This window comes from Danio rerio, chromosome 25 (assembly GCF_052040795.2).
Source record: "Danio rerio strain M-AB ecotype USA chromosome 25, GRCz13ab, whole genome shotgun sequence".
Classification (NCBI taxonomy): Eukaryota; Metazoa; Chordata; class Actinopteri; order Cypriniformes; family Danionidae; genus Danio; species Danio rerio.
Window position 1 is genome coordinate 34,090,001 of NC_141045.1, and position 27,240 is coordinate 34,117,240.

Sequence of the window (27,240 nt, forward strand, 5' to 3'; positions counted from 1 at the left end):
ATATATATATATATATATATATATATATATATATTTATATATACATAAAATAAATAATACAGCTAATAATGATAACATTATACAAAAGCAAATTGTTTCCCAGAGATGGGTTGTGGCTGGAAGGGCATCTGCTGCGTAAAAACTTGCTGGATAAGTTGGTGATTCATTCCGCTGTGGCGACCCCGGATTAATAAAGGGACTAAACCAACAAGAAAATGAATGAAAAGCAAATTGTCACGAATAAATTAAAAAAGCTCCACGGGATGAAGAAGGTTTGGAGGCAGTGGTTTTTAAATTTATGTAGGCTAGAAAATAATGTTTTGTAATATTTTAATCCTTTATTTATTTTACATTTGTAAAGATATTTGTGTATTGCTGTACATTCTGTGTGTATTAAGCAATGTTTAAGCGAGACGCACAACTAACGCTCTCTGCGCTGGACAATAGACCGGGTTTGATCTGGTCTATTGAACAATCTTTTATAGTTTCTCAAAATAGCAACGTGCCAGCAATACACCATAACACACCTCCTTTATAGAGCAGAATGGGTGCACATATGAAACATCAAAACGACTCTTGCGCTGAGCTGAAACTAGCAAACAACAATTGCGTCGCGCCTTGTGCCGCATTGCGCCGGGTGTATGATAGGGCCCATAATGCGGCAGGATTTGTATATGACAACATTTTAAAAAAAATATATAGTGCAATGACAGTTTATACAACAAATAATTACATAAAATGTTTATGAATTACAATTACAACAGAATTATAAAGAAATGAGGCAAAATGATTAAAAAGTTCAATACTACAAGTGCAGCAAACTTGTTTTCACCTGTGACAGCTTTAAAAACGATAGTGCAGTAACAATATCATTAAAAAGAATTACATTTGCAATACATGCATGGTATCTAAGGCTGCTTTCACACCTGTGAATCGATTCAGTTGTTCCGAAACAGAGATTTACATTGTTACATTGTTGCTCTTTGCTCTTGGAGTGGTTCGCTTTCACATTGCAAAGTTTCTAATCGGACCAAAAGAGCTAAAACAAGTCACGTGCGAGTAAAATCTCCTCACATTGGTCAGAGTGTCAGGGTTTATTTTGCAGCGTCCCGCTCAGCTGTCAGGAGAGGTGGTGGTTTGATGGTGATTGACAGGGTGCGCGCGCGATGTGTCTGAGGAGAGATGCGGTGGGGAGGGGTGAGAAGGGTGCGCAACGTAGCCTATTTAAGGACCGGGAGGGAGACGCGAGATTACCGGGAGATCATCACTTGTTTGCGGGCATCCGGAGACTCGCGAAACTTCCCGCCATACTCATAATTCTCTCTTCATATAGCCGTATGCCTATTACATATCCATAAAACACTGTGATATAACCGCGCTCGGATCGGATCGCTTTCTCACTGCAATCGAACCGCTCCAGGGTTCGTTTCAATTGAGCCGAGACCACCTCATTCAAGCGATCTCGGAGCGATTACTTTGGCGCGGAACAGAGCGCGATTACCCTGTTCACATATGCCAAACGAACCGCGCTAACTGGGCAATCGAGACACGTTCCGAAACAAAAGTGTAGGTGTGAAAGCACCCTTACAAAACCTACAAACAAAGTCAAAAATACTGATAACGAGCCAACATCATGAGAAAACTATAGTGCAGTAATAGCTGTGATACAACAAGAATGTCAACAATGTTTTGTAGTTGAGAACAAAATGGTGTTGTACCATACATTAATAAAATAACAGTATATTTTGTTTCATAAAAAGCTCTTTTTGGATAAATTAATACTTCTAGACAAAACAAATCCATTATTTCTTTGAGTAAAATAGCACATTTCCTACTTTTACAAGCATTGGTGTTGCGTCCCTCAGCGGGTCTCCAGGGCAGATCATGGTAAAAGTCCTGACAGCGTTCACAGTTCAGACCGATAGTGTTATGATTACACATACAATGACCATGAACCTACAACAAAAGAAGACACAACAATGATAATCCAGAACAAAATACTCTGAAGCACTGTAATTAAAATGATACCTTTTGGAACAGGATGTCTAAAAGCATAGATAACAGTCCTGACCTTGCATTTTTGTCATTCCTAATACAAGTAATGTTTCAAGGTTGTCCACTTTTCACTTACTTTCACTTTTTCTCTTTTTTAAATATTTCCCAAATGATGTTGAACAGAGCAAGGAAATGTTCACAGTATGTCTGATAATATTTTTTCTTCTGGAGAAAGTCTTATTTGTTTTATTTCGGCTAGAATAAAAGCAGTTTTACATTTTTAAACACTGTTTAAAGTCAAAATTATTAGCCTCTTTTAGCTAGAAAAAAAAAATCATCGTTATACAATAACTCGCCTAATTACCCTAACCTGCCTAGTTAACCTAATTAACCTAGTTAAGCCTTTAAATGCCACTTTAAGCTGTGTAGAAGTGTCTTGAAGAACATCTGGTAAAATATTATTTACTGTCATCATGACAAAAAATAAAAGAAATCAGTTTTTAGAAATTAGTTACTAAAACTAATATGTTTAGAAATGTGCTGAAAAAACCTTCTCTTTGTTGAACAGAAAACTGGGAAAAAATAAACAAAGGGGCTAATAATTCTGACTTCAACTGTATGAATAAATCATTTTTAATATTAAGTCGTTATTTAATGGTATATTTATTGTGCGCTTGTGTGCTTCTCTTCACAAAAAGAACAGCTCTAAACATTCACATGTGATTTCATTTGAAAGTATAAAACTACTTTTTAAACAAAAATTATTCAACTGATTTCTATTTCATTTTTTATTCGGAGTTAAAAACATGCAACAAACTTATTCTAAGCCACCAAATGTGTCATCGGCGAATGAAATATAACAGTTTATTAGACAACGCTTAACATTAGACATTATTTAGTCCATCCAATGTAAATTGCGGTTGCATACGTGAGTGATTTGCACTGTAAAGTGTTGGTATGATTACAAATATGTTGATATTTAGTATCAATAACGTCTCGCAGTTTGAAATATGGCAAGAAATCAGCATGTCAGTGCTGTTTTGTCCAATCTCCTTATATTTAAAGTGTGAACCAAAAGCCACATGTATAAGATACCGAAGTCTTTGGGCTCTATTTTGACGGTCCATGCGCAGAGCGCAAAACGCAGGGCGCAAACGCTTTCAGGGGGTGTCAGGACGCGTTTTTGCTAATTTAAGGACAGGAAATCTGCCTTGCGCCGTGGCGCATGGTCTAACAGGGTTGAGTTTATTTTCTTAATGAGTTATAGGTGTGTTTTGAGAATAAACCAATTAGAGTCTCATCTCCCATTCCCTTTAAGAGCCAGCTGCGTCGCGCCAAGAGCGCATTCGCTATTTACAGGACTCAAAGTAAGTCTAAGTGGAAAAACTGAGCATTTCACAAGCAAACAGTTAACAGTTTTTTAACAGAAAACAGTTAAACAGAGCATCTACTGCGTGAGAATGAGAGATAATGGATCTACGTTCACATTCGCTCTTGGTTAGGGAAACCTTTACGCACAGACATCAATTAGTCTATAAATAAATACTTTTTTTGTTAAGCGCAAATATTCGTTTCAAAACTATTTCTAAATTCAGTTCTAATTTCCAGCAAATGAATAAATAAATAATAATAACAAAATGTGCTCAAAAACATGAGTTATGTCCTAAAACACATGCTGTGCCCCATATGGTCCAAAACCTGACAGGTGGGCAAATCTAAGCTTGTCTTTAATAAAACAAATATAAATATGGATATATTAAATAATACTGCTAATAATAATAACATTATACAAAAGCAAGTTGTTATGAATGAACTGAAAAAGCCTCCCGAGATGAAGAAGACATAAAAGCAGTGATTTTTCATATTTGTGTAGGCTAGAAAATAATATGTTTTGTAATATTTTAATCCTTTATATTTCTATTCTATATCTATTCTTATTAAATCCTATATATATCCTTAATATTTAATTTTTTTTCATATGTAAAGATATTTGCCTATTGCTCTCTTGTGCGTATTAAGCATTGTGTAAGCGAGGCGCCGGAGTTTAGACCGGGTTAGTTTTGGTCTAATGAAAAATCTATTATAGTTTCTCAAAATAGTGATGCGCCAGCGGTCCGCCTCAGAACGCCTTCCTTTTTAGACCAGAACGCCTATGGGCGCACAAATGAGCGCTAATGCATTTGCTATTTAAACAGTGTAGCGCAACGCCTCAAAACGACTCTTGCGCCAAGCTGAAACTACCAAAAGACTATTGCGCCGCGCCTTGCGCCACACTGCGCCGGGTGTATGATAGGGCCCTTTGACTGTACTTGGTCAAGATAGTAAAAATTAGTAATACATTTATTATTGTATTCATTCATCTTCGTTAATGTAATATTAGTTCAGGTTAATTGCTAATGTTGACAAGTACAACTTTGGATTTTAATAATGCATTAGTAAATGTTGAACTATGATTAATAAACAAAATTAACCAATAACTAATAATAAATACATTAACTAACATTAACTTTAGGATTCTTATTTTAAAGTGTTACCAAGTCTGCTAGTTTTTTCGCCTTTTAGCCAAAAAGCAGTACTCCTTTTTTAGGTGTTGCTTCATTGTTTATATCTCATGTGTTGTAAAATAATGGAGCCTACTTTAAACCAAGGCCCACTCACACCATTCCTGGCCTTACCACTGCTTTATAAAACAAACAAAAAAACACTTAGAAAAAAAGATGAAGTTGCTCTAAACCCGTCGACAAAATTCATCTTTAAACCAGACGGTAAAAGGAAATGTTTACACTGGATGCATCTGGTTTACATTGAACAATCTCCAGCCTTGGAACATACATGGGGACTGAAAAATGAACTGCGCTGTACCTGGAAACAATCTACAGTCTCTTCAATGCCTTTCAATGAAATGTCTGCACATTTGTGAGACTGTAATCTGAAGGTCATTTCAGCTCACTGCTTTTGTAAAGGTTGCGAAAGAGTGAGACGCATCTCAGTCGAGACGGACTGTAAACAGAGGAAACACTAGACTAAACAGGAACCTCATCCTTTGGTACATTTCATCTTTGGCTTTAAGGAACCCTTGACTTAAAAGCACACAGTGAAACTTTAATTACAAATGGAACAAAACCAAAAAAAGGTTTGTAAACAAGATTCTCTGTGTGCTTTTTCTCAGCGCTGTGATTATTTGCACTGTAAGTGATTCAATAATGAAACCATGAGGCGGCCCGCATAGTTTCAAACTAATGTGAAACAGATCCAGACTGAATTAGCAGCAGACTGAGAAAGGGAGTTCAAACGATTTTCCTTCATGACAAATGTATGTGAGATGTTTTCTTCTAAACAGGGGTTACGAGAGCCGCAAAAAAGTCTGAGCATTTAAATGTACACTGTAAAAAATATTTCTTAATGAACTGTTTCAGTATTTTGTGATCTACCATTTATTTACGGTGGTGAATTGCATTTTGGGGCCTTGATCTCTGCTCTGTTGACTTTTGATGTTGACAACTCAACTCTACAGTCTAAAGGCTGATTTATACTTCCGCGTCAAACGCACGCTTATGCTACGGCGTTGACGCATAGCCCTACGCCATGGCCGTTGGCATCGCTGACGTGCACCTCTAAAGCCTGATTTATACTTCTGCGTCAGGTGACCGGCGTCACCCACGGCACATGCAACGCGCGTGGCTGTGCATTTATACTTCTGCGCGCTGTCTCTGTCAGTCTGCATTAACACTTCCGAAACGCTAGTGGGCAGTGAGGTGTAAATGTTCCTCTGTGTCGAGTTTCTTCGCTGCTTTTTTGCTTTTCCTGAACACTTCCTGGATGTACAAGTGGCTCAAACTCGCTCATTTTGAGGCAGGAACCGGCAAACGTGCAACAACTTTATCTATGAGGTAAACATATAACAAAACTTTACATCTGGTGCTCCTTCACGGTACTTTACACTTGTAAACAATCGCTCGTGCCATTCACGCGGCTCTCGGTCCCGCCCAGACTCGTCATCGCTACCAAGCCGACCAATCACAGAGCTTGCGCGAGTCTGGGCAGGACTGAGAGCCGCGCGAGCCCGATTGAGCAATTTACAAGTGTGGAGTCCCGTGAAGGAGCTCCAGATGGAAAATTTTGTTTTGTGTTTACCTCATAGTTAAAGTTGTTGCACGTCTACAGGTTCTGCCTCAAAATTAGCGAGTTTGAGCCACTTGTACATCCCAGAAGCGTTCAGAAAGAACAAAACAGCAGCGAAGAAACTTGACACAGACATTTTAAAACCTCAGTGCCAACTAGCATTTTGAAAGTGTTAATGCAGACCAACAGAGACAGCGCGCAGAAGTATAAATGCACAGCTACCTGCGTTGCATGCGCCGTTAGTTACGCGGGTTACTTGAAATAATCTAATGTATAAGAAATAATATAGAGAGAAATAAGTCTGTAAAATAAGGTATGGCAGGTTATTACAAAGTTTGTATAGTGTAATATACAACACCAACCCAGACAATATATCACATGAGAGTCATTTCAGATTTTTTTGGCAAATGCATTTGTTTAAAGAGCCATTTGGGGATATTATGAACCATCACATGTTGAGCAAGTCCATGTATTAAGATAATTTATAGATTTTTTTTTCTTTTCGCCATCAACACTCATGAATGTTGTTTGAATTTACGTGCGCAAGGTTACCATAGAAATGTCAGTTGCATGCCCTTTATTGGTGCCGCGATTCAAGTTAATTGAAGCCACACATGTGCATTGGATATTTTTACAGTATGGCATAAATCAACGATTACTCCTTTTACTGGGTCATAAATTAACAATTAATTATTTTGCTATAAAGGTTTGAACTTTGAGAGTGTTTAAATGAGAGAGAAAAGTGTGAAAATGTTAACGCCTGTCTGAGAAAAGTGTATAAAGTGTGTAGTGAAGGGCTTTGAAGCCTTAAAACATCTATAATAAATGTAAAAAATTAACTACTCTGTGGATTTCACCTATTGTAGGCAATTTTTTAGAACGTAACTACCGCGAATAACGAGAGAACACTGATTATCAGTTATCGGCTTTTTTTATCGGTTATTTTTACGTCTAAATTTCCACATCAATACATCCTTACAGAAAACTCCGACCCAAACAAATTCTGAAAACGTAGTCCCGCAGACGTTTCTAGAGACCACAATTTATGTAGCCGAAGGTACGTATGGCTGCATTTCATTTTTTTAATCAAACACTACAGGGCAGTGTGACGCCGTTCCTTTTCGCGCTCGCCGGCTCACTGCTTAGCTCCGTATGGAGGGCTTTCCCGCCACAACCAATTTGTTCAGTTAGCTCGTCGTTAACGCCGGCGGAGTTGGGAAGCAGAGGGGACCTGACCACGACCGGGTTGAGTCCGGGGAAGAGCGGTTCCAGAAATCAGCTAAGACAAAAACAGAATCCATAAAATAAAGTGAACACGTAAATAACAGGGTGAAAATATGGTGAAATCCGAAAACGTGGTAAAAATCAGACGAGGGCTTTCCTTTTTCTAGACGGCTTTTGTAAATATTTGCTTGGGTTTAGGGAAGCAAGCGGGCAGGCGGGTCAATCTGTAAAACTGGTTGGGTTTAGGGAAGGAGGAAGAAGGTGAGTCGGCTGATTGGCCGGTCGCCCAGTCAATCATTTAGTCAGTGGGACAGACGGTCACTCGACAGCAGCCTCCGGTGGGTTTACGCAAGAACATCGCCGGGACGTTCAAGATGCGAAAAAGCGCACACAGCAGATTCGCAAAAATAAAACTGCACAAATACACACCTCCAAGGACGTATTTCGCGGTCTCCAGAAACGTCCACGGGACTACGTTTTCAGAATGAGACTGTGTTGCAAAACTCACCATGCCCTCCACTGCCTCTCCAGTTCCATCGACAGGGGCGCATTCAGATGCGTGGCCATAGCAAAAGCAGTTTCCTCTGACCACCATGTCGTAAATAGCATAGTAATACTTCTCCTTGATCTCTATACGTGAGTCCAGCAGGTTGTCGCCGAGAGTGTGCAGTTTAGTGAACTTCACCCTCAGATTAGTGATCTTCAACATGTCTAGAGAATATGGAAAAGTGAGAAGTTAGTAATACAAACATTTGGCAGGTCTGTTTTGCCCAACGTATGCTTATATAAATAAATATACTTTTATTATTTTTGGCGTGTTTGATCATCAATACAGTACTCACACAGCCTGATTTTCCTAGTCTTGTACAATATTACAATTGGTTTTGCACAAATTATTTAATTACACTGATTTCATTTCAGGCGACGCAGTGGCGCAGTAGGTAGTGCTGTCGCCTCACAGCGAGAAGGTTGCTGGTTCAAGCCTCAGCTGGGTTATTTGGCAAAAATATAATAAACATTCAGAACATCACACAGTGTCTGCAGAAGCTGTTTTTGGAGGAGACAAGCAGACATCACTGTGTATCATTGTGTTTGCCCTGGCCTAGTTCCGCGCATGTCACCAGGGTACGAAACGTGACACACACAAACATACACGGACGAACGTTATGAAACCGATAGTTTGTTGTACAGTTGCCGGTTCACTACCGTTATTTAATACGATTGCATTCACGTCAGAAGTGAACCGTACCAGAGTTCGCATGAACCGTACCCCAGACCACCTCTTTCAGGATGACTTGAGTACAGTTCACAAGTTCAGAAGACACGTTTACACTAGCTAAACGTACCGTACTATGACGTCAAACGAACCCAGGTGTGGACCAAAAGTGCTAGTGTGAAAGCTCCCTCAAATTACCTTTAGGGCCTACTCACACTATGCCATCCGTACCATGCCCAGGCCCGTTTCCCGGATCGTTTGAGAAGTGTGAGTGCGCTGAATCGGGCTCAAGCACGGTTCACTTGGCCGGCCCTGGCCCGGTTGGAAGAGGTGTGCCTGAGCGCGATTCACTTGGGCTTTGGCGCGGTACGCTTGTGTGTGAGTGCAAAACGCGCCAAAGCCCTAAACTGAAAGCGAGACGTGACTTTTAAGGGACTGTTTCATGTGGATTTATTAATCATTCTTACTGTTCAGTGAACGCAAACTGCCGTAGTTTATTAAAGACGAGAACTCCTCACAGCATGACAGCTGCGCGCCTTCAGCAGACCTCCTCATTTCTGCAGCACGAGGGCTTTATGATTGTTTATATGCGCCAAAAGTGGCGGATCTGTTCGCTGAAATATCTGACTGCGTGTGCCCGCATCCCTAAGGACTGAAAGGATATAACTAAAGAAATCTCACTGTGCTACTGGGTGAGAGCGTATGGCAAGCTGTTTTAGCATTTAAACCTTGTTCTGACCATCCATAAATATATTTAGAGATATCTCTAATTATACTTTGACTAGTCATAATTATAATTCGACTAGTCAGAATTACAATTAGAGATATCTGCAATTACAATTGTACTAGTACGAAATCAGATAGGAGATATCTGCAAATATATTTTGACTAGTCATATTCCTCCATTGACTTCCATTGAAAAATATTTGCAGATATCTCATAATGAGTTTTGACTAGTCAAAAATCCAATTCAAGATATCTACAACTGTAATTCGACTATTAGTAAATTAATTAGATATATCTTCAAATATATTGGTAAATATCTCTAAATATGACGAATTAAAGACATCTCCAAATGTATTATGACTAGTAAAAACTCAGTTAGAGATATCTCTAATTACAATTGTTACTAGTCAAAATTCATTTGGAGATATCTCTAATTATAATTGTGACTAGTCGAAATTCATTTAGAGATATCTGCAAATATTTTTCAATGGAAGTCAATGGAGGAATATGACTAGTCATAATATATTTGCAGATATCTCCAGTCTGATTTCGTACTAGTACAATTGTAATTGCAGATATCTCTAATTGTCATTCTGAGTAGTCGAATTATAATTATGACTAGTCAAAATATAATTAGAGATATCTCTAAATATATTTATGGAGTCAGAACAAAGATTTAAATGCTAAAAAGACTTGCCATAGAGAGCGCTTCTCACTGAACAGCGCAGCAGCAGACGTAAGCGTGCCGAGGCCCGATATGGTTTGAGTGCTTGCCGTCGGGGGAGACGGTAGGGGGGACAAGCGTGCTTTGGCTAGGTTCGAGGCAACTGTACCTAGTGTGAGTACGGCCTTAGACTACTTTTTGATATAACTTGGATTTTATTATTTATATATCCTAAATTTCAGAAATGAATGTACATGAACCTATAGCCATGGAAAAAAGAAATTTGTAAAACGAGTATATTATTAATAATTTACTGCCATTGGGTTTTGTAATCCCGCAATCAAAAAAAAAAAAAAAAAAAAAACAGTAATGTAATTTGATTCTAAGTAGGGCTGGGTGACATGGCAAAAAAATGATCATGATAATGTTTTCCATATCAGTCAATATTGATAATTATCACGATAAATGTCAAATCTTTATATCTGTCAGTTTGATAGGATTTTCAGCATGCCAATCGCTTTGTCCAGCTGATTTATCACATTTTGTGAACTGTTTTAGCTGTCTGACAATATGAATAAAAAAATAATAAACAAAAGAACCATCTTAATCATTATTCAGCATTTGCTGTTTAAGTTTTCAACAATCAAAGACATTATCCTACAAGTTCATTCATTCATTCATTCATTTTCTTGTCGGCTTAGTCCCTTTGTTAATCCGGGGTCGCCACACAGGAATGAACCGCCAACTTATCCAGCAAGTTTTTACGCAGCGGATGCCCTTCCAGCCGCAACCCATCTCTGGGAAACATCCACACACACATTAACACACACACTTATACACTACAGACAATTTAGCCTACCCAATTCACCTGTACCGTATGTCTTTGGACTGTGGGGGAAACCGGAGCACCCGGAGGAAACCCACGTGAAGGCAGGGAGAACATGCAAACTCCACACAGAAACGCAAACTGAGCCAAGATTCGAACCAGCAACCCAGCAACCTTCTTGCTGTGAGGTGACAGCACTACCTGCTGCGCCACTGCCTCGCCCTATCCTACAAGTTATTGTATATTATTGTTCACCTTCATAAAAAAATGAAAACAAATTTGGAACAAGTAAAAAGTGAGTTAAAGGTGACAGAATTTTCAGTTTTGGATGAACTCTCCTTTTAATGTATGGTAAATTTAGGGTGAAATATCCTTTATTTTATTTAGGGATGGTAGCGATTACTTGACCTATTGATTATCAATAACCTTTTAAACAATAGAACTTATCGATGACTGATTAAGCATGCATATTTAAAGGTTAAGTAATGCTTTGTGCTGTGAGGCACGTCCACATATTACACAATCAAGTGTGTGCAGTTTACCTTTTCTAATTCCAAGTATTTTTAAATGAAATATTTTCCTCTGATTTATAATACAGAAAAAAAAATGTGTGTGTTGATGAGGAGATAAAAAAGCCACAACTCTGTTGTGCATGTATGCTAATGTGCAGATACAACATGAGAAATTAACATTAAAATGATTTCAAAGAAAATGCGATTGCTTTTTTTAATGCCCTTACTTTGAATTCTGGGGCTGTAGGGATCCTCAATCCTGAAGGCAGGATCCAAAACCCTAAAAATGACCTTCAAAAACAAAAGAAACAACAAGTCAACAAAACAAATCCAGTATTAAAGAAAGAATTCACTAGAAGGGCAGTAAATTTCCAGTTGCTCACCTCGCCCTCAGTTGAGGGTTCGATGTCAGAGTAGCGAGTATCACATATAACATCGTCAACTTTGGTCATTGGCCCATGAGAGACAGAAGGGAAGGAGGACTCACAGTCATAAGCAAAGTAACGGTAAACTTGCCAAGTGTTCCCGAAGTCTGCCGAACGCTCGATCACCATTGCAGCCGGTCGGAACGTCTGTGATAAAGGACATAAATAAGGCAATATTACTTCCAATATTGACCATAATCATGTTTTACCAGGATTGCCCCTCACACAACACTTTTACTCATTATTTCACTTTGACTTTTAATTGTATTGAAACTGACATACCAAGATCTCATAACACTAAATACTGACAAAATGTTCATTCAATTATCATTTTCTTTTCGGCTTAATCCCTTTATTAATCTAGGGTCGCCACAGCGGAATGAATCACCTATTTATCCAGCATATATTTTACGCAGCAGATGCTCTTCAAGCTGCAACCCATCTCTGGGAAACATCCATTCACACTCATACACTACTGACAATTTAGCCTACCCAATTCACCTGTACCACATGTCTTTTGACTGTGGAGGAAACCGGAACACCCGGGAAAAACCCAAGCGAATGCAGGGAAGGCAAAATATGACATTTTTAATTAGGTTTTTAATAGAGATACAGCAATATGGGGAAAAAAGACTAATTTAATTATTTATGTTACAAACGGACAACATTAAAATATTTTTGTAATCAAAAGATGAAATGCTAAAAAAAATAGTAATAATAATTAAATGCTGAAATGTAGTTGAGGGATCTCAACATTAAACTATATTGCTAATGTTTACTTTACAATTAGCTAAGGAATATTACATTTACTACTAATATAGTAGTAACAGTGCATATTATAATATAATAAATCAAATTATATTTTGAACTACATTTTATTTTTATTCTTTACTGTAATTTTAGCAGTGTTTTCTGTTTGTCATTTGTACTTTATTCAAATAAAAAATATTTTATAAAAAAATTTCATTTTACTTTTAAAGTATATAAAGTGTATTATTTATTGTATGAATTATTAGCCCCCCTGACTTATTAGCCCCCCTGTTTATTTTTTATTCAATTTCTGTTTAAAAGAAAGCAGATCTTTTCAACACATTACTTAACATAATAGTTTTAATAACTCATTTCTAATAACCGATTTAATTTATCTTTGTCATGATGACAGTAAATAATATTAAACTAGATATTTTTCAGGACACTTCTGTGCAGCTTAAAGTGACATTCAAAGGCTTGACTAGGTTAATTAGGTTAGCTAGGCAGGTTAGGTTAATTAGGCAATCATTGGATAATGATGGTTTGTTCTGTGGACTATCGAAAAAAATATATATAGCTTAAAGAGGCTTATTACTTTGACCATAATAAGGTGTTAAAAAAATTTAAAAAATGCTTTTATTGTGGCTGAAATAAAACAAATCAGACTTTCTCTAGAAGAAAAATTATTATCAGACTTACTGTGAAAATATCCTTGCTCTGCTAAACATCATTTAGGAAATATTTATAAAAGAAATACAATTCAAAGGGGGGCTAATAATTCTGACTTCATATATATATATATATATATATATATATATATATATATATATATATATATATATATATATATATATATATATATATATATATATATTTATATATATATATATTAGTTTGACAAACTTTAGTCTTTTAATATATAAGTTAAGATGTAATATCAAACATGCAATAGATTCAGGGCTGCATTGTGTTACTGTGGGTAGCACGTTTGCCCCACAGAAAGAAGGTCGCTGTTTCGAGCCTTGGTTTCACCCACAAGTCCAAAAACGTAGTATAGATGAATTGGGTAGGCAAAATTTTCCGTAGTGTATAAGTGTGTATAGATGTTTCCCAGTGATGGGTTGCAGCTGGATAGGCATCTGCTGCCTAAAAAATATCCTGGATAAGTTGGCGATTCATTCCACTGTGGTGACCCCAGATTAATAAAGGGACTAAGCCGAAAAAAACAAATGAATGAATGCCTGTTAAAATCTGTAAGGACTTAAACCATCCTGACAATTATCTATTCACTTTGCTTCCATCTAGAAAACGTTTCCATAGCTTGATGGCAAAAACTGAGAGACTTAGGAGGAGTTTCTTTCCCCAGGCCATAAGGCTGCTAAATTCTAACCCGGTGTTACACATTACGTGATTTTTTCGTATTTATCATTGTAGTAGTCATATTTATAAGTACATCATATTGCTGCTATTCTTATTACCTTGTATAATTTTTTGCACATCTTTTTTTTGCACACTTTTTTTTCTTCTTTTTCCTTAATATTTAATTTTTGATTATCTATACTATCTCTGGAGCGGACCTGACCTACATTTCACTGCTGGTCATACTTTGTATAACTATGTATGTGACAAATAAAACTTGACTTGACAATAGACTCAACAGACTTATTGGAAAAATGTCCCCAGAGATACATTTCTGAGAATCGAGAAATGTGTGCCTCGAGATACATGATGCCTCTAAATTTACGAGAAATAGAACATATAAGAAAATGTGCACCTGTAATATATTTGAGATTCTCAAACTCAAAAGTGTACACAGTGACCTCTAAAAGGATTGCAAAAACTACTGCTAGAAAGCGTAGTCCAGGGTACATATTTCTCAGTTCTCAAAACTGTACCCCTGGGCACATATCTCCAATACGCCTGTGGTTAGTAATTGCTAAATGTACTATATTACTGAAGTACTCTATCAATCTCAGATTTAATTAGTACTTGTGTTGGACCAATTCAATTATTATACAAATATAGCCTTCTCCAAATGACCGCTATTGTTCTGTTGCCGCAGCTCATTAACTATGCACTTTCTGATGTCTTTCAATTGCACTGCTAAAGTGAGATCATGCTGAAATGTAATCTTTATCCGAAGCATTCCAGCCGTCTCAGTCGACTACACAGCTGGGTTTATCCAGACCTCCCACAGCTCCCACACACTGAGCAACACTTCCCCTCCTTCAGGCCTAAATCCACATCAACCCCCCTTCATTCCCACATTCCCACATAACGATCTGCAATCTCACCTCAGGCCCGGGACAAGGCGACACCTTCCCCCTCCAAACACACACATACACACACACACACACACAGGAGTCCCCGAAGCACTCACTTTAAAGGTCATGATGAGGTGGGTGAAGTGGAACTCAGCCTCCAGGTCCAGCTGGATCGTGACGTTTTCCAGGCCTGAGAGGGAAAAAAGACATCACACTTGTCAATGCAAAGACATTTGTTCACTGCCAAACTGTTCTTACAGATATTTTCAAGAGTTCACACTTAGTTATTGCTCGATAAAATTTGTCCCAGGAGAGAACCCCGAACTCGGTGGTACTTGAGCCCAGGGCTCCTACCTGGTCATGTAGCATGAAAGTCAGGTAGTTCTGGGGAGCTCCCCCTAGTAAAAGACAAAAGGGGAGATGGGGGATTTTTCAAAACGGAGATAAGGAAGGTTGGACGAATCGATTTATTTATTGGAGGCTAGAATTCATCTTATTGGTCTCAAAATAATATCTGATTGGACTTGCAATGATTATTCATGCGAGACCAGCTGCAATCAATCATCTCACATGCTCCTCTCAATATCAGTTTATAAAACTTTTATTGGCAGCTCCAGATTTTATGGCTGACCCGAATCATACCGTACTGTACCAGTCAGTGGAAACGAGCCATTATATGGCTGTTTCCACTGTCAAAAGATACTCAAAAGCAAACCGTACCATACCACTTTTTGAAAGGGTACTTAGCACGACAATACAGTACTAAAAAGTGGTGCTAGACGTGCAGCTGAGCGCTATTGGTTTATTGAGAAACGTCACTAGCCCGTACACAAGCAGGAGAACGAAAACAAAAGAAACTGCATTTTTAAATACACAGCCGAGACATTACATCGTAATACTATATACATATAATAATGAGCCATGGTCCACCAGAGCTCAAACAAACCTTGTCGTTGTCTTAATGAACAGCCACAAAGTCAAGAAGAACAAAATCTGCCCAGTCCTGTTTTTGTTTCACGAGGCCGCCTAAAAGAGTGAGTGGTTTCACGTTCTCCAGAGAGCTTGCGCGCGCGTCTATATATGATAATAATTAACTTCTTGAGCTGATGATAATAACGTGCGCGTGGTTATTGAAGTGCTTCTGACATCAGATCCTTTCAGAAACGGACAAACGTGAGAGCGAAGCGCAAAAAAACAAAGGAGAAGCTGGAAAAAACAAAGGAGCAAATGATTCTTTCAGCAACCTAAAACACCAACAAACTGCCCTGTTTAACTATTATAATCACCTTTAGGACTATTACGAACTAAGAATTACTCTCTAACAGAAGCTACATGTGCTGCTAAAGATTAAAAAACAGATGGGAGGTTTGCACTGACTAGGCTATATGTTGCGTGTTGTTTTTGAACCCAAATAAGGACTACATGTATGCTGTGTGTAGTTTTTCTGTAATTGGTAACATATCGGAGACTGTATGTGTTCATATAAGTTACATTTATTAATTTTATATAATAGCAGACGTTTCCCTGGAGGGACAATCTTCCCACTCATCCAATCATTGCTTGGTTTGATCTGTCCACTACTAATCATTTTACCTCATGGATGTACAGAAAGGCGTTAGAGGCTACAGCAAAAAATTTAGAAATACAGCGTAGTTGGGAAACTGACAGTCAACTAGAAGAGGGTGTCACAGACTAGGAAAGAGTATGGCAGAACATTTGTCTTCATCTAAAAATCCCAATTACCAACTTATTCTTGATAACTTTTGTCATAGAACCTACTGGACCCCACTCAAAAGACATCGTATCAATGCCTCCTTTAGTCCTTTCTGTGATAAATGTCCCGACCAGGAACTTGGATCTTTTTTTCCATATGATGTGGGAATGTGAGAAAGTTTTTGAAATGAGGTCTGTGTCATCTTATCCAAAATTATTGAATATCCTGTACCAGTGAATCCTTCTGTTCTATTACTGAGTGATGATTCTACGTTGAACCTTACCAAGCCACAAAAAGATGTTCGGCTGGCTGGCTTAACTTCCTCTAAAAAATTTCTAGCCCAACTTTGTCTGCCTCCACATAATTTGGACATGTTCAGGACATCATAATGTTGGAGTTATCCACAGCGCGAGTGAACTTGGTACAAATGAGTACAATAAAGATCTGGACTTCAGCTGCTGATAAAATCTCCTTGTTTATTGCACTAAGAAATGATCAGGATCCAGAGTGATGGCCTTGCTTTGTATAATTGATATTGGATGCTGTATTCTGTTTTTGTTTTTATGTTAACTTTCAATTCTTCTGTCCTTTTATGTCAACTATTCATTGAATACCCCAGTTTCAAGAGACCGCAGGGGAGGGGGGGTTGGGGGTATTTGAATTGATATGTTTTATTATAGTTTTTGTCAGCCTATATGTTTTGTTAACAATAAAAAATACATATAGAAAATAATAATAATAATAATTGCAGACGTTACAGTAGGCTACTTAGCACTATTATTGATCTGCAGATCATAACCATGTTCATAAAAAGGTTAGTCATGAACATTTATACACAAGTATTTATGTGTATAAAGCATCTGTTTTGAGAGACGTGCTTCTCGTCTGATATGTGAACGACCCGTACGGCTTTACTTTGACATTTTCTTGAGCGGGAATGACGTCGACTGAAACTTTGTCGTACACTACGCCCACCAAAAGGGTACCGTTTAAGCTGTGGAAACACAAGCCTGATGAAGGTGACCTGTACCGACCCACACCGTACCGTACCACTCAGTAGAAACGGGCCATAAATAAAGACAGAATTTTTATTTTTGGGGTGAACTATCCCTTTAAAAAGAAAATACAGTAGATCTAAACTAACAGTGCATCATTTTATTCTTATTAAAATTACAAAAATAAAAGATTAATAATATTGTAACAAGGGCTTTTTTGATCACCAGCCACAGTGGCTAGTAGTTTTTAAATGTTACTAGCCACTCTGTATTTTCACTAGCCACAATTTTGTTGTTGGGAAAATATTTTTATATGCATAAATATGACTTTCACATGCTAAACTGACTTACTAAAATACTAAGATTTTGTGTTTTGTCCACATGTCTCATTAATCACACTTTTTGTGTGTCGTGTATGAGCAAACTCAACTCAAAATGAGGGATTTACCTAATTTATCTCTATAACCACACTAAACAATAATTATTTCTTAGCCACAAATTTTAAATGTGTCAAACAAGCAAAATATAGCTGTATACTATACTTTTAATTTAACAAAACATTTCTTTAAAAAAAAAAAAAATAGAAAAACAATTGACTTTTAAAAAATAATTATTGTCATGTATCAAAAATATGCACAGTAATCTGTCCTGGCTAAAGTTCTCTCAGATCACCAGTTAACTACACATAAATGGAGAGTTAATCTTATATTAAAGGGTCACGAAACACCAAAACACATTTTTTGAGCTGTTGACAGTCGTATCTGTGTCCCACACTGCTAAAAACACTATTAGGACACCTATATTTCACTAAAAAGTGTAAATTGGTTGTTTTTGCGTTATTTTAAGCAAATTCGTACTTCCGGTTTGAAACGAAATTTTGAAGCTGCGTCACGGTCATGACATAATAGCGTTGTATTCCAGCGTGCAGACTGGGCGTCTGTGCCAGAGTGTATCTTATTACGTCTCAGAGTGTGCTGCATTAATGCATGAGTAAGGCTTGAATCAAACCAATCAGCGCGCTCTATTGTGCAACTTCATTAATATTCATTACTGTCACAGTGTTTAGACGACAGACACACCACGTTGTATTGGCAAAACAAGCATGAAGTGTTGCTTTTATTGTTTGCTGCAGTGAAGTTTCGTTTTCATTTTCTCTCTGTGAGAGCTCAGACTCACGTGTGGATTAACAGTGTACGCGACGCTCGACAACAATAACTTACGTGTCTAAGGAGGATTATTGTTTACCTGAGAGCTGTTCTCATCTGCAAACGCTGAGATCCGGATTCGCTTGTAGTATTCTCTTCATAAAGACGCGGATCTAGTTGTTGGTGATTGTCCTGTCTCTACAGATTTGGTAAGTGAGCGACCAGTGCTCTTTGTTTATTCAGTTTGTTCGTTTCAAACTATGGTAACTATTGCACCAGTGTAAACAAGTTAGCACTACAACCAAACTTTAACCTCGTGTATGATTTTCACCACATTTAGTGACGGAATAACACACGCAGCTTTCTGACACTACCTGCCGTGTGCATCTAAGTTTCCGGGAAATGCGGAGGGTTTTTTCTCTCATTCGCCGTACGGTATCAGAGATTGCATGAAAAATACACGCTTAGAGCAGCTCCTCGAATCAAAAATCTCGTTTGTGGTGAGGGGCATGAATGAATTCCCTAAATGAAAGAGCCAAACTGCAGTTAAAGTCCACCATTTAATAATTTGGCAAATAATTAGACTACAGATGTCCATGTAGGTTAAACACCATCACTTTCTCCTGTGTGTGTGTGTGTGTGTGTGTGTGTATTTTGACTCTGAAACTCGGGCGTGCCCAAATAGACACTGCCACACCATCCCACTTTAGTTCCTCCGACACTCCCACCTAAACAGAGCTGGACACGCCCACTTTTCTGACTTTAGAGTAGAGGTGTGAAAACACCCTGCTGAAAAGAGGGGATTTCATGGCCCTTTAAAGCAATGTTATTATAAAATAAAAATAAATAAATAAATTTTAAAAGAAGATAATTAAACCATATTAACAAAAATAACCATAAGCAAAAGAAAGCAAGTGAAAAACAGAGAGAAAAAACATACTGTGTCTGATAATGAAAGGATGATCACACGCACACGGTCGAGCCTAATTAATAATCTGTTCGAAGCTGAAGCAACTGGTGCTGCCTACAAAAAGACAAAATTCTGTTTGAAGGAGAACCGATCACAGTTGCCTTCCAGGCACGGGTTCTTCACGCAAGGAAATGGGAGCGCGCATGCGTTTTTAAACAGCAGCTGCCAGTGATCATCCACTCATTCGGTATTCACCTGCGTTCTTTTGTTTGCGTAAACAATTATTTTTGTTAGCCGTGCTGTTTCTCGATTCTAATATTACATTTGCATATTGGGTCATCTTTATAGTCGAACCATGCTTTTAAGAAAACCACAATTTAAAAATGATTTTCAACCAAAGTGGCTAGTGGGAGTGACTGTCTAACTAAGCTGAAATCTACCCGCATTTGGAGGGTGTTAATGTCAAGCCCTGCTTGTAACAGTTGTATTGCTTATTCTAGTCAACTAGTGGGAACTTACTGTACGATACGTCTGTAAATGTACACTTGAGCAATATAGCTTCAGCACAGATTACTGTTTTAACAGGAACATCTGCAACTTGTACATTAGGAAGCAATGCACAATTGCTCTAATAGTACTTATAAACTCCCACTGCTCCACAGTTAAATTGAACATCTGCTTTTTTAGTGGAAAATGCTTTGGGGGTCTATAAACTTCAAAACTAAGAATAAACCGAGTTGTATCTTTAATTATGTAGGAGGTCGCCCCCTGTATTCCCACACTTTTGCTCGTGTTATCTCTAATGGCTGATTATTTCTCTGTCCTCCTCATTCCCTTTCCTAAACTATACATTCGCAGGATTCTCTGGTTGCGTTCGTGGCCCCTCGTTTCCTGTCCTGCATTTCACACTCCTCCACTGGAATATGCAGTAAATCCCAAGATTTCTATTTCCTCAAGTCACTGAGGAACATATGGCTTGATTGTATATTCTGACAGCTTGTAACAGCTGGATCATCTCCATGTTGGCTGAAGATGTTTCCACACTAATCCGAGAGAGTTTGTTAGTTTTAGGATAAAGGGAATGTTCCTAGAAACACACTAAGTGATGTAAATTTAAGCTATTTTTCACTGAAAGTCTTGCTTGTAACTTTTAAATTGTTTCATGCACTTCACGATATTCAAAACTGTAAAAACCAATTTAAAAACTAGCATTGAAAGTGTCAGGGCTTGTTTTTTTAATTTGTTTATTTTATTTATTTATTTTTTAAATGTGTAGTGGTAACATACAATATAAAACAAGTAAATAAAATGTATTTTAAAATGTTCTACTTTAGTTTCTAGCATCAAGTACTTAAAAGTACTTACCTTAAAGGGATAGTTCACACAAAAATGAAAAGAAAAACTCCCTATTTATTCACCCTTTACTTGTTCCACTCAGTTTAAGTTTGTTTCTTCTGTTGAACACCAAAAATATATATATTTTGAAGAAAGCTGGAAACCTATGTTGGTATTGGTTTTCCTACTATGGAAGTCAATGGTTACAGGTTTTCAGCTGTCTACAAAATATCTTCTTTTGTGTTCAACCGAAAAAAGAAACTCATAAAGGTTTGGAACCACTTTAGGGTGAGTAAATAGTGTTTTTTTTGTGGGGGTGAACTATCCCTTTAAAGTAATTCTGTTGTTTTTACATATTTTTGAAAAACTTTCCGCCATTAAACTAATACTAAAGTTGAAAAACTGAGGAAAATATCTTACAATATTTAATCAGTGTGGGTGTCTTAATAATATGTTTAAAAATACTGTTTAAGTCTAAAATTAAGTTTAAAATTATTAGCCCGCCTTTGAATAGTTTTTCTTTTTTAAATATTTCCCATATTATGTTCAACAGAGCAAGGACATTTTCACTGTATGTCTGATAATATTTTTTCTTCTGGAGAAAGTCTTATTTGTTTTGTTTGAGCTAGAATAAAAGCAGTTTTATATTTTTTAAAACCCATTTTAAGGTCAAAATTATTAGCCTCTTAAGCTATAATTTTTCTCAATTATCTACAGACCAAACCATTGTTACACAATAACTTGCGCAACTACCCTAACCTGCCTAGTTAACCTAATTAACCCAGTTAAGCCTTGAAATGTCACTTTAAGCTGTATAGAAGTGTCTTGAAAAATATCTAGTCAAATATCATTTACTGTCATCATGACACACATTAAATAAATCAGTTATTAGAAATGAGTTGTTAAAACTATTATGTTTAGAAATGTGTTAAAAAAAATCTCTCTGTTAAACAGAAATTGGGGGAAAAAAATAAACAGGGCGGCGAATAATTCAGACTTCAACTGTACATATATATTTAAAGGTTTTTTTCACAAATATAATACTTTTTTTAAATACTTCCAGCTTTTCACAGTCTCACCACATGACATTTTACAGCCCAGACTAATCTTCTCACATTTAAAGTTGATCAATTATCTGATATTTGATATTTACATTAAGCTCCTGTTTTATGTTTAAGCAAAATCCTCTTATACAGTGCTCAGCATAAATAAGTACACACCTCGCAAATCTATCTTTTAAATTCTTATTTTTAATAGGAAGCTATATAATATTATAACTGTGCATATATATTAGATTAGTCAGTACGGAAGCCAAATCTGGAGCTTATCTAACTAAATAACTTACGATAACAGTCCAAAAACTAGTACACTCAAATGTATGTGTATAGAAATATTAAATACAATTTTTTTTAAAAGAGGAAAAATCAAGATAAGCAAAAAAACTGAAAATGTTTTTGTTAAAAATTCATAGGTGGTGTTTTTTTTTTTTTTTTTTTTTTTGCAATATTTTGCTTGAATTTTATTGTTTTATCTTTCAATTTCTAAATATGTTTGGTAACTAAAATATAATTTGAATAAATATATCTGTTTAATAAATCTGTTTGGTTTAAATGCACCAAAATACATTGCCTATATTCACTGAGAAATAGATATAAATATTATTTTTTTAATGGGGTGTACTCAATTATGCTGAGCACTGTATATATTCCTATAGTAAAAAATTTTATAAATATCAATAAGCAGTGAAGCAGTCTGGCTTGTTTTGTTTTTTTTTTTAAGAAATAACATATCAATTATTATTTTGTCCCAAATATAATAATTTCACAAAACAACTGTGCTATTTATTAATGTTTTTTTTTTTTATTGTTTGTTTATTTAACGCTCAATTTTCTAAATTTGGGCTAAAATCTTCAGGTAGAACCGCTTTGCAAAGGGAAAAAAGGGTTTGCCATTCCACAGCTTAAAGACTGGTCATAACCTTAACAGGTCAGCAATTACACAACTGCTTTAAAGGAGTTAAGTCCCTCTTTTCGGTCTGATTATGGGGGAACTAACAGACACTAATGAGAGAGAGTTCCCTCTAATAAGACCTTGTTTCACAGCCTTCCCATGAGAACCATATAGCACAGTCCTTCACATCCGTTACTGAGCAAACGCTTAAAATAGTGCTGAAAAGGAAGGAAGATTGAGCAATTGTCCTGTTTGGATTCAGCTCACCGTTTTCCGACTGCCACCACGTCTTGAGGCGGTTCGGTGCAAACGTTGTGACAACGTTTTCAATGCTGTGGCTGGTTACTTGGTGCGCCGTCTCATTGTAGGCCTGCCTGGAGTCGCACACAAAGCACTTCTTCTCTTCCTGTGAGGAGTGGGAAAGTCAGATAATGTCAATCGCATTCTTGTAACTGGGGAAAAGCTCTCCTGATGAACTGAGGGACTGTGAAGGACGTTGGAGGTACTGTAACAAGTCAACCCCCTTGATTTACATGATGCAGCTTTTAATGTCTAAAGCAGTGGTTCTCAAACTGTGGTACGTGTACCACTAGTGGTACGCAGGCTTCCTTCTAGTGGTACACGGAGGATTCGCTGAATAAATAAAATAAAAGAAATAAAAACACTTTTAACCATTTAATGCGTACAATAAGCCTGATGTGATCTGTAAAAGCCTGATTTTAATAGGGTAAACCTTTTATTTTATTTTCATTTTTTTTTATGTTTGTTATGTATTCTATCATGTGAAGCTAATCTCCCCATATTTGTAATGGTTGTTGGGGCGTATCCTCTATTTTTATATCCCAATGTTGACAGGTATAGTTTAATCACTTGCTTTTCTGTAACACACAGCCTACTCTAACGCACATTAGGCAGATCTTATTTCTAATTTAAATATGTAAATTTAATTCATGTATTTAAAATACAAGTTAACATTTATATTTCAAAGATATACAAAAAAGTCATGTGTACATGCAACATATATTTAAAAATTTATCAAAGAGTTTATATATGATTATGATGACATATAGCCTATATTTTTGAGGTCCAAAGTACATTTCTAAGTTTTGATGAATAGGTTACTTTATGATAATACTTTACATTGAAGTACAGCAGTTTGCTTTTTTACTTTTAAAAACGGTGTCATTTTTAATCAACTTTTAAAATCACATTTTAATTTAAACGTTGACGTTTTATTTTTTTTTACCTGTGAACTCAGTACAATGTTAATTTTCAAACAATTTATAATGTTTAAAGTGGCTGACAATAATAAATATTCATAACAATAAGAATTAATGTGCCACATTTTTTAACTGTACAGAAGGTGCAGCTATACATACCTGGCTTAATTAGGCCTACTACGCTATTGTATTTTAATACTGGTCATTATGGTGGTGCGTGGATGAAAAAGATTTCTTAGGTGGTACTTCATGAAAAAAGTTTGAGAACCACTGGTCTAAAGGCCTACAGAGAGCATTGGTTTCATGTGTTCGCCAGATGTTTCTTTCCAACATTTTTTCCACTTCATTTAAATCAAATTAAAGCAATTTTGTTATCTTGACAGTGGAGTAGGGTTTTGTAATCTGACTAGTGTTTTAAAATGAGCTGCTGCCTCCTCCTTTACCGCTATTTGACCTATAACACAAAGAACGGGGATGACATCACCTCCACCGGTTTAATGAGTGTCTACATACCAAGACAAACTGCTGTGCTACAACAGTTTGTCTGAGATGGCACCACTTAAGTCTAAAAATGCGTAAAGAGATGATCAACAGATCTGGTGTAAAGCAAATTGCTGGTGACGAGACAACTTAGAAGCAATTATGAGCGATTATCGCTCAGCCGTGGCATCAACAAACCCCTATAAACCTACAAGGTGAAGACTCTGAAGACCCTCATAACATGTTCAATGGTCCTACGTGAAACAGTTGAAGGCGTTTTGTCTGGTAGGAAGTAGTCTAGACATTCAAAGGACGCAGATCCTGAACCAAGTCTCTAAAGACAAACATATTTTCATGTTCCAAAAACACCCACATGAAAATACAGGACGGTAATAAAAGCTCTTTCTGAAAATCTTCCAGATTCGAAGCCCTGAGGGGTGTTGGGAGAAGTCCCACAAGTGGGAAAACACATAAATCTTCATTAAGGGTATTAAAATATAATTATCAGGTCAAATTTAGAGCCCACAGGGCTTTCGTTTTTAATTTTGGATGTACATATATCAATTGACATCATGACGTTGCCCTAAAATAATGCTTATCTATGCAGCTTTTTAAAACTTAAGATCACATCCCTTTCATTTCCACCACTATGAACTTATGTTGGCTCATTCATAATCTCATCATTATAATTCAGAGTCAACAGAATTGACTGATACTTCTCCATTTCACATTTAGTCAACAATTAAAAAGAAGGATTTTGAGTTTACCTGCAAATGACTGACGATACAAAAGGGCTCAGGTTTATGGACTCCGCATGTTGAGGTGGCCAAGAGTTGTTGAGCTCTTCCGATAAGCAGATCTCCTGTGGCCGGATAACAGCTCCCTTCTGTGCAAACATCTCCCAGCTCAGGCACATCTGCCAGAGCCCAGGCCCCTAAAACTATGTCAGAGTAAAAAAAAAAAAAGAAAAAAAAGCCTTTTTATGTAGATCTGTATTAAAATTCTGTCATTATTTGCTAACTCTCGTGTTGCTTCAAACCTGTTTGAGTTTTTGGTAAGACTTTATTTTGATGGTCCCTATCACACATTTTGTTGACTAAAAGTTGCATTGAATGTAGTTTCAATGCAACTTTTAATTAACAAAATGTGCATTAGGGACCATCAAAATAAAGCCATTTACTTCTCATTTGAGTATTAGTAGACTGTCTGCTTAATATATGGTGATACTGCTACTTCCAGACTATTTATTATTTGCAAGTACACGTCAACTCACACTAACCCCAACCTACTTATAATCTATTGAGAATTAGTTGGCTTGTTGATGCAACTTAAATTCAACAAAATCTGTTACAGGCACCGTCAAAATAAATTGATAGCAAGTTTGTACTTTTATTGAACTAAGAAAAGCATAATTTAAAGACTATTGAAAACCAGAAGCCATTGACTTCCATTTCTTTTTCTACTATGGATGTCAGAAGTTGCAGGTTTCCATGATTCTTCAAAACATATCTCTCTTTCTTTCTAAACAAGTAACTCATAAAGTACATTAAATTCTTGATGAATTTAGCTTCTCATTTTTCAGGATTTGCCATTAATGAGTATGCTTTAAAATAAAATGTTAATGTGTGTTTTATTTAATAAACTACTGATAATGTGTCCTCAATATTTTAAATAAAAATATCGACATTCAGAACATTTATTTGCAAAAAAAAAAAAAGATATCAACATAAATGACTATTAATATTAAAAAAAATTCAATATAAATACTATTTTTATTAAATTAAAAATGGTAAAATTTTAAATACCATTTTACTGTTATGACACAACTACAAATACAATTCAAACCCTTGATAAGAAATCAGTTCAATATTCACCACTGTTTAATATTAAAGAAATACAACCTGCTTAGTTGGGAAAATTTAATTACATATGTACATATCTGTTTAATGTTTAAGACTTTACATAACCCGACTTCACCATTAAATCAGTTTATAAATATTAGAACGACTGCTCACCGAACTACTAGAGGAGGTGACAGAGGAGACTGCATTATTCCTCTCAAAAAAAGCAAATTCAGTCAATCTGTATTTTCAGTGAGAGCTGCTAGGGAATGGAACTCCATCCCACCAACAATTAGAAGATCATGCACTTTTCGTTCTTTTCAGTCTCATGTTAGAAATTGGTTATTGACAAATCAGCATTGTCAGCATTAGTACTGTGTTATTGACACATTTGTACTGTTGTCTTTGGCTTTTTGTCCTCTGCTCCCATCAGTCTGTTCTTTTTTTTTTCCTTTCTTTTTTTCTTTTCTTTACTTTTTTAACTGTATTTCTTATGAAAGTGTATTTAATGTTTAATGTTGTGCTTCTATTTTAGGTGTGACTTTTTAACATTCTGTAAAGGGTCTACGGATGAAAAATAGCCATTCTTGGCTAATTCTGGCACATTTTACAGTAATGTATGTGCACTGACCCTGTAAACAAATAAACTAAAAAAAAATAAAAAAATAAAAAACTAGTTCTACTTCAGTAGCTTAAATGAATTGCAAAAGAAACATTTCTTCAACACAGCTAAAATGAAACTTACTTGAAAGGGCTGCGAGTTGTAACAGCATATTTCCAGTTTCTTTCTTCAGCGGGAGTGCAGTAATCCTGATTTTGTGTGGGGAAACTGCAGAGCTGAATCTGATCTCTGCAGACTCTGCTGCTGCTGCTGCTTTACTGCAGCTGGAGGAGCTGCGCGAAACTTTTTCCCCTCAGCCGTTCTA

General features: G+C 36.6%; 1 protein-coding gene and 1 long non-coding RNA gene across 3 annotated transcripts in view; one reads left to right on the forward strand and one right to left on the reverse strand.

Annotated features, from left to right (window-relative positions):
- Positions 1–27,197, reverse strand: part of lamb1a (laminin, beta 1a) — a 91,169-nt gene extending 63,972 nt beyond the window's left edge. The window contains exons 1-8 of one of the 2 annotated variants that reach the window (XR_015525515.1): positions 27,060–27,197; positions 25,241–25,413; positions 23,041–23,179; positions 14,841–14,914; positions 11,669–11,857; positions 11,513–11,576; positions 7,850–8,052; positions 1,836–1,956 (exon numbers count right to left, since the gene is read on the reverse strand). Coding sequence is in view for 1 of the 2 variants with exons in the window: in NM_173275.1 (NP_775382.1) it covers positions 1,836–1,956; positions 7,850–8,052; positions 11,513–11,576; positions 11,669–11,857; positions 14,841–14,914; positions 23,041–23,179; positions 25,241–25,413; positions 27,060–27,087 (991 nt within the window). In the remaining variant the exon portion in view is untranslated. 2 annotated transcript variants of the gene reach the window in all.
- Positions 1–27,240, forward strand: part of LOC148679487 (uncharacterized) — a 149,882-nt gene that overhangs the window by 26,111 nt on the left and 96,531 nt on the right. Inside the window, exon 2 of the long non-coding RNA XR_015945724.1 lies at positions 3,129–3,403. This is a non-coding gene — a long non-coding RNA (uncharacterized LOC148679487). The remainder of the gene's footprint in view (positions 1–3,128; positions 3,404–27,240) is intronic.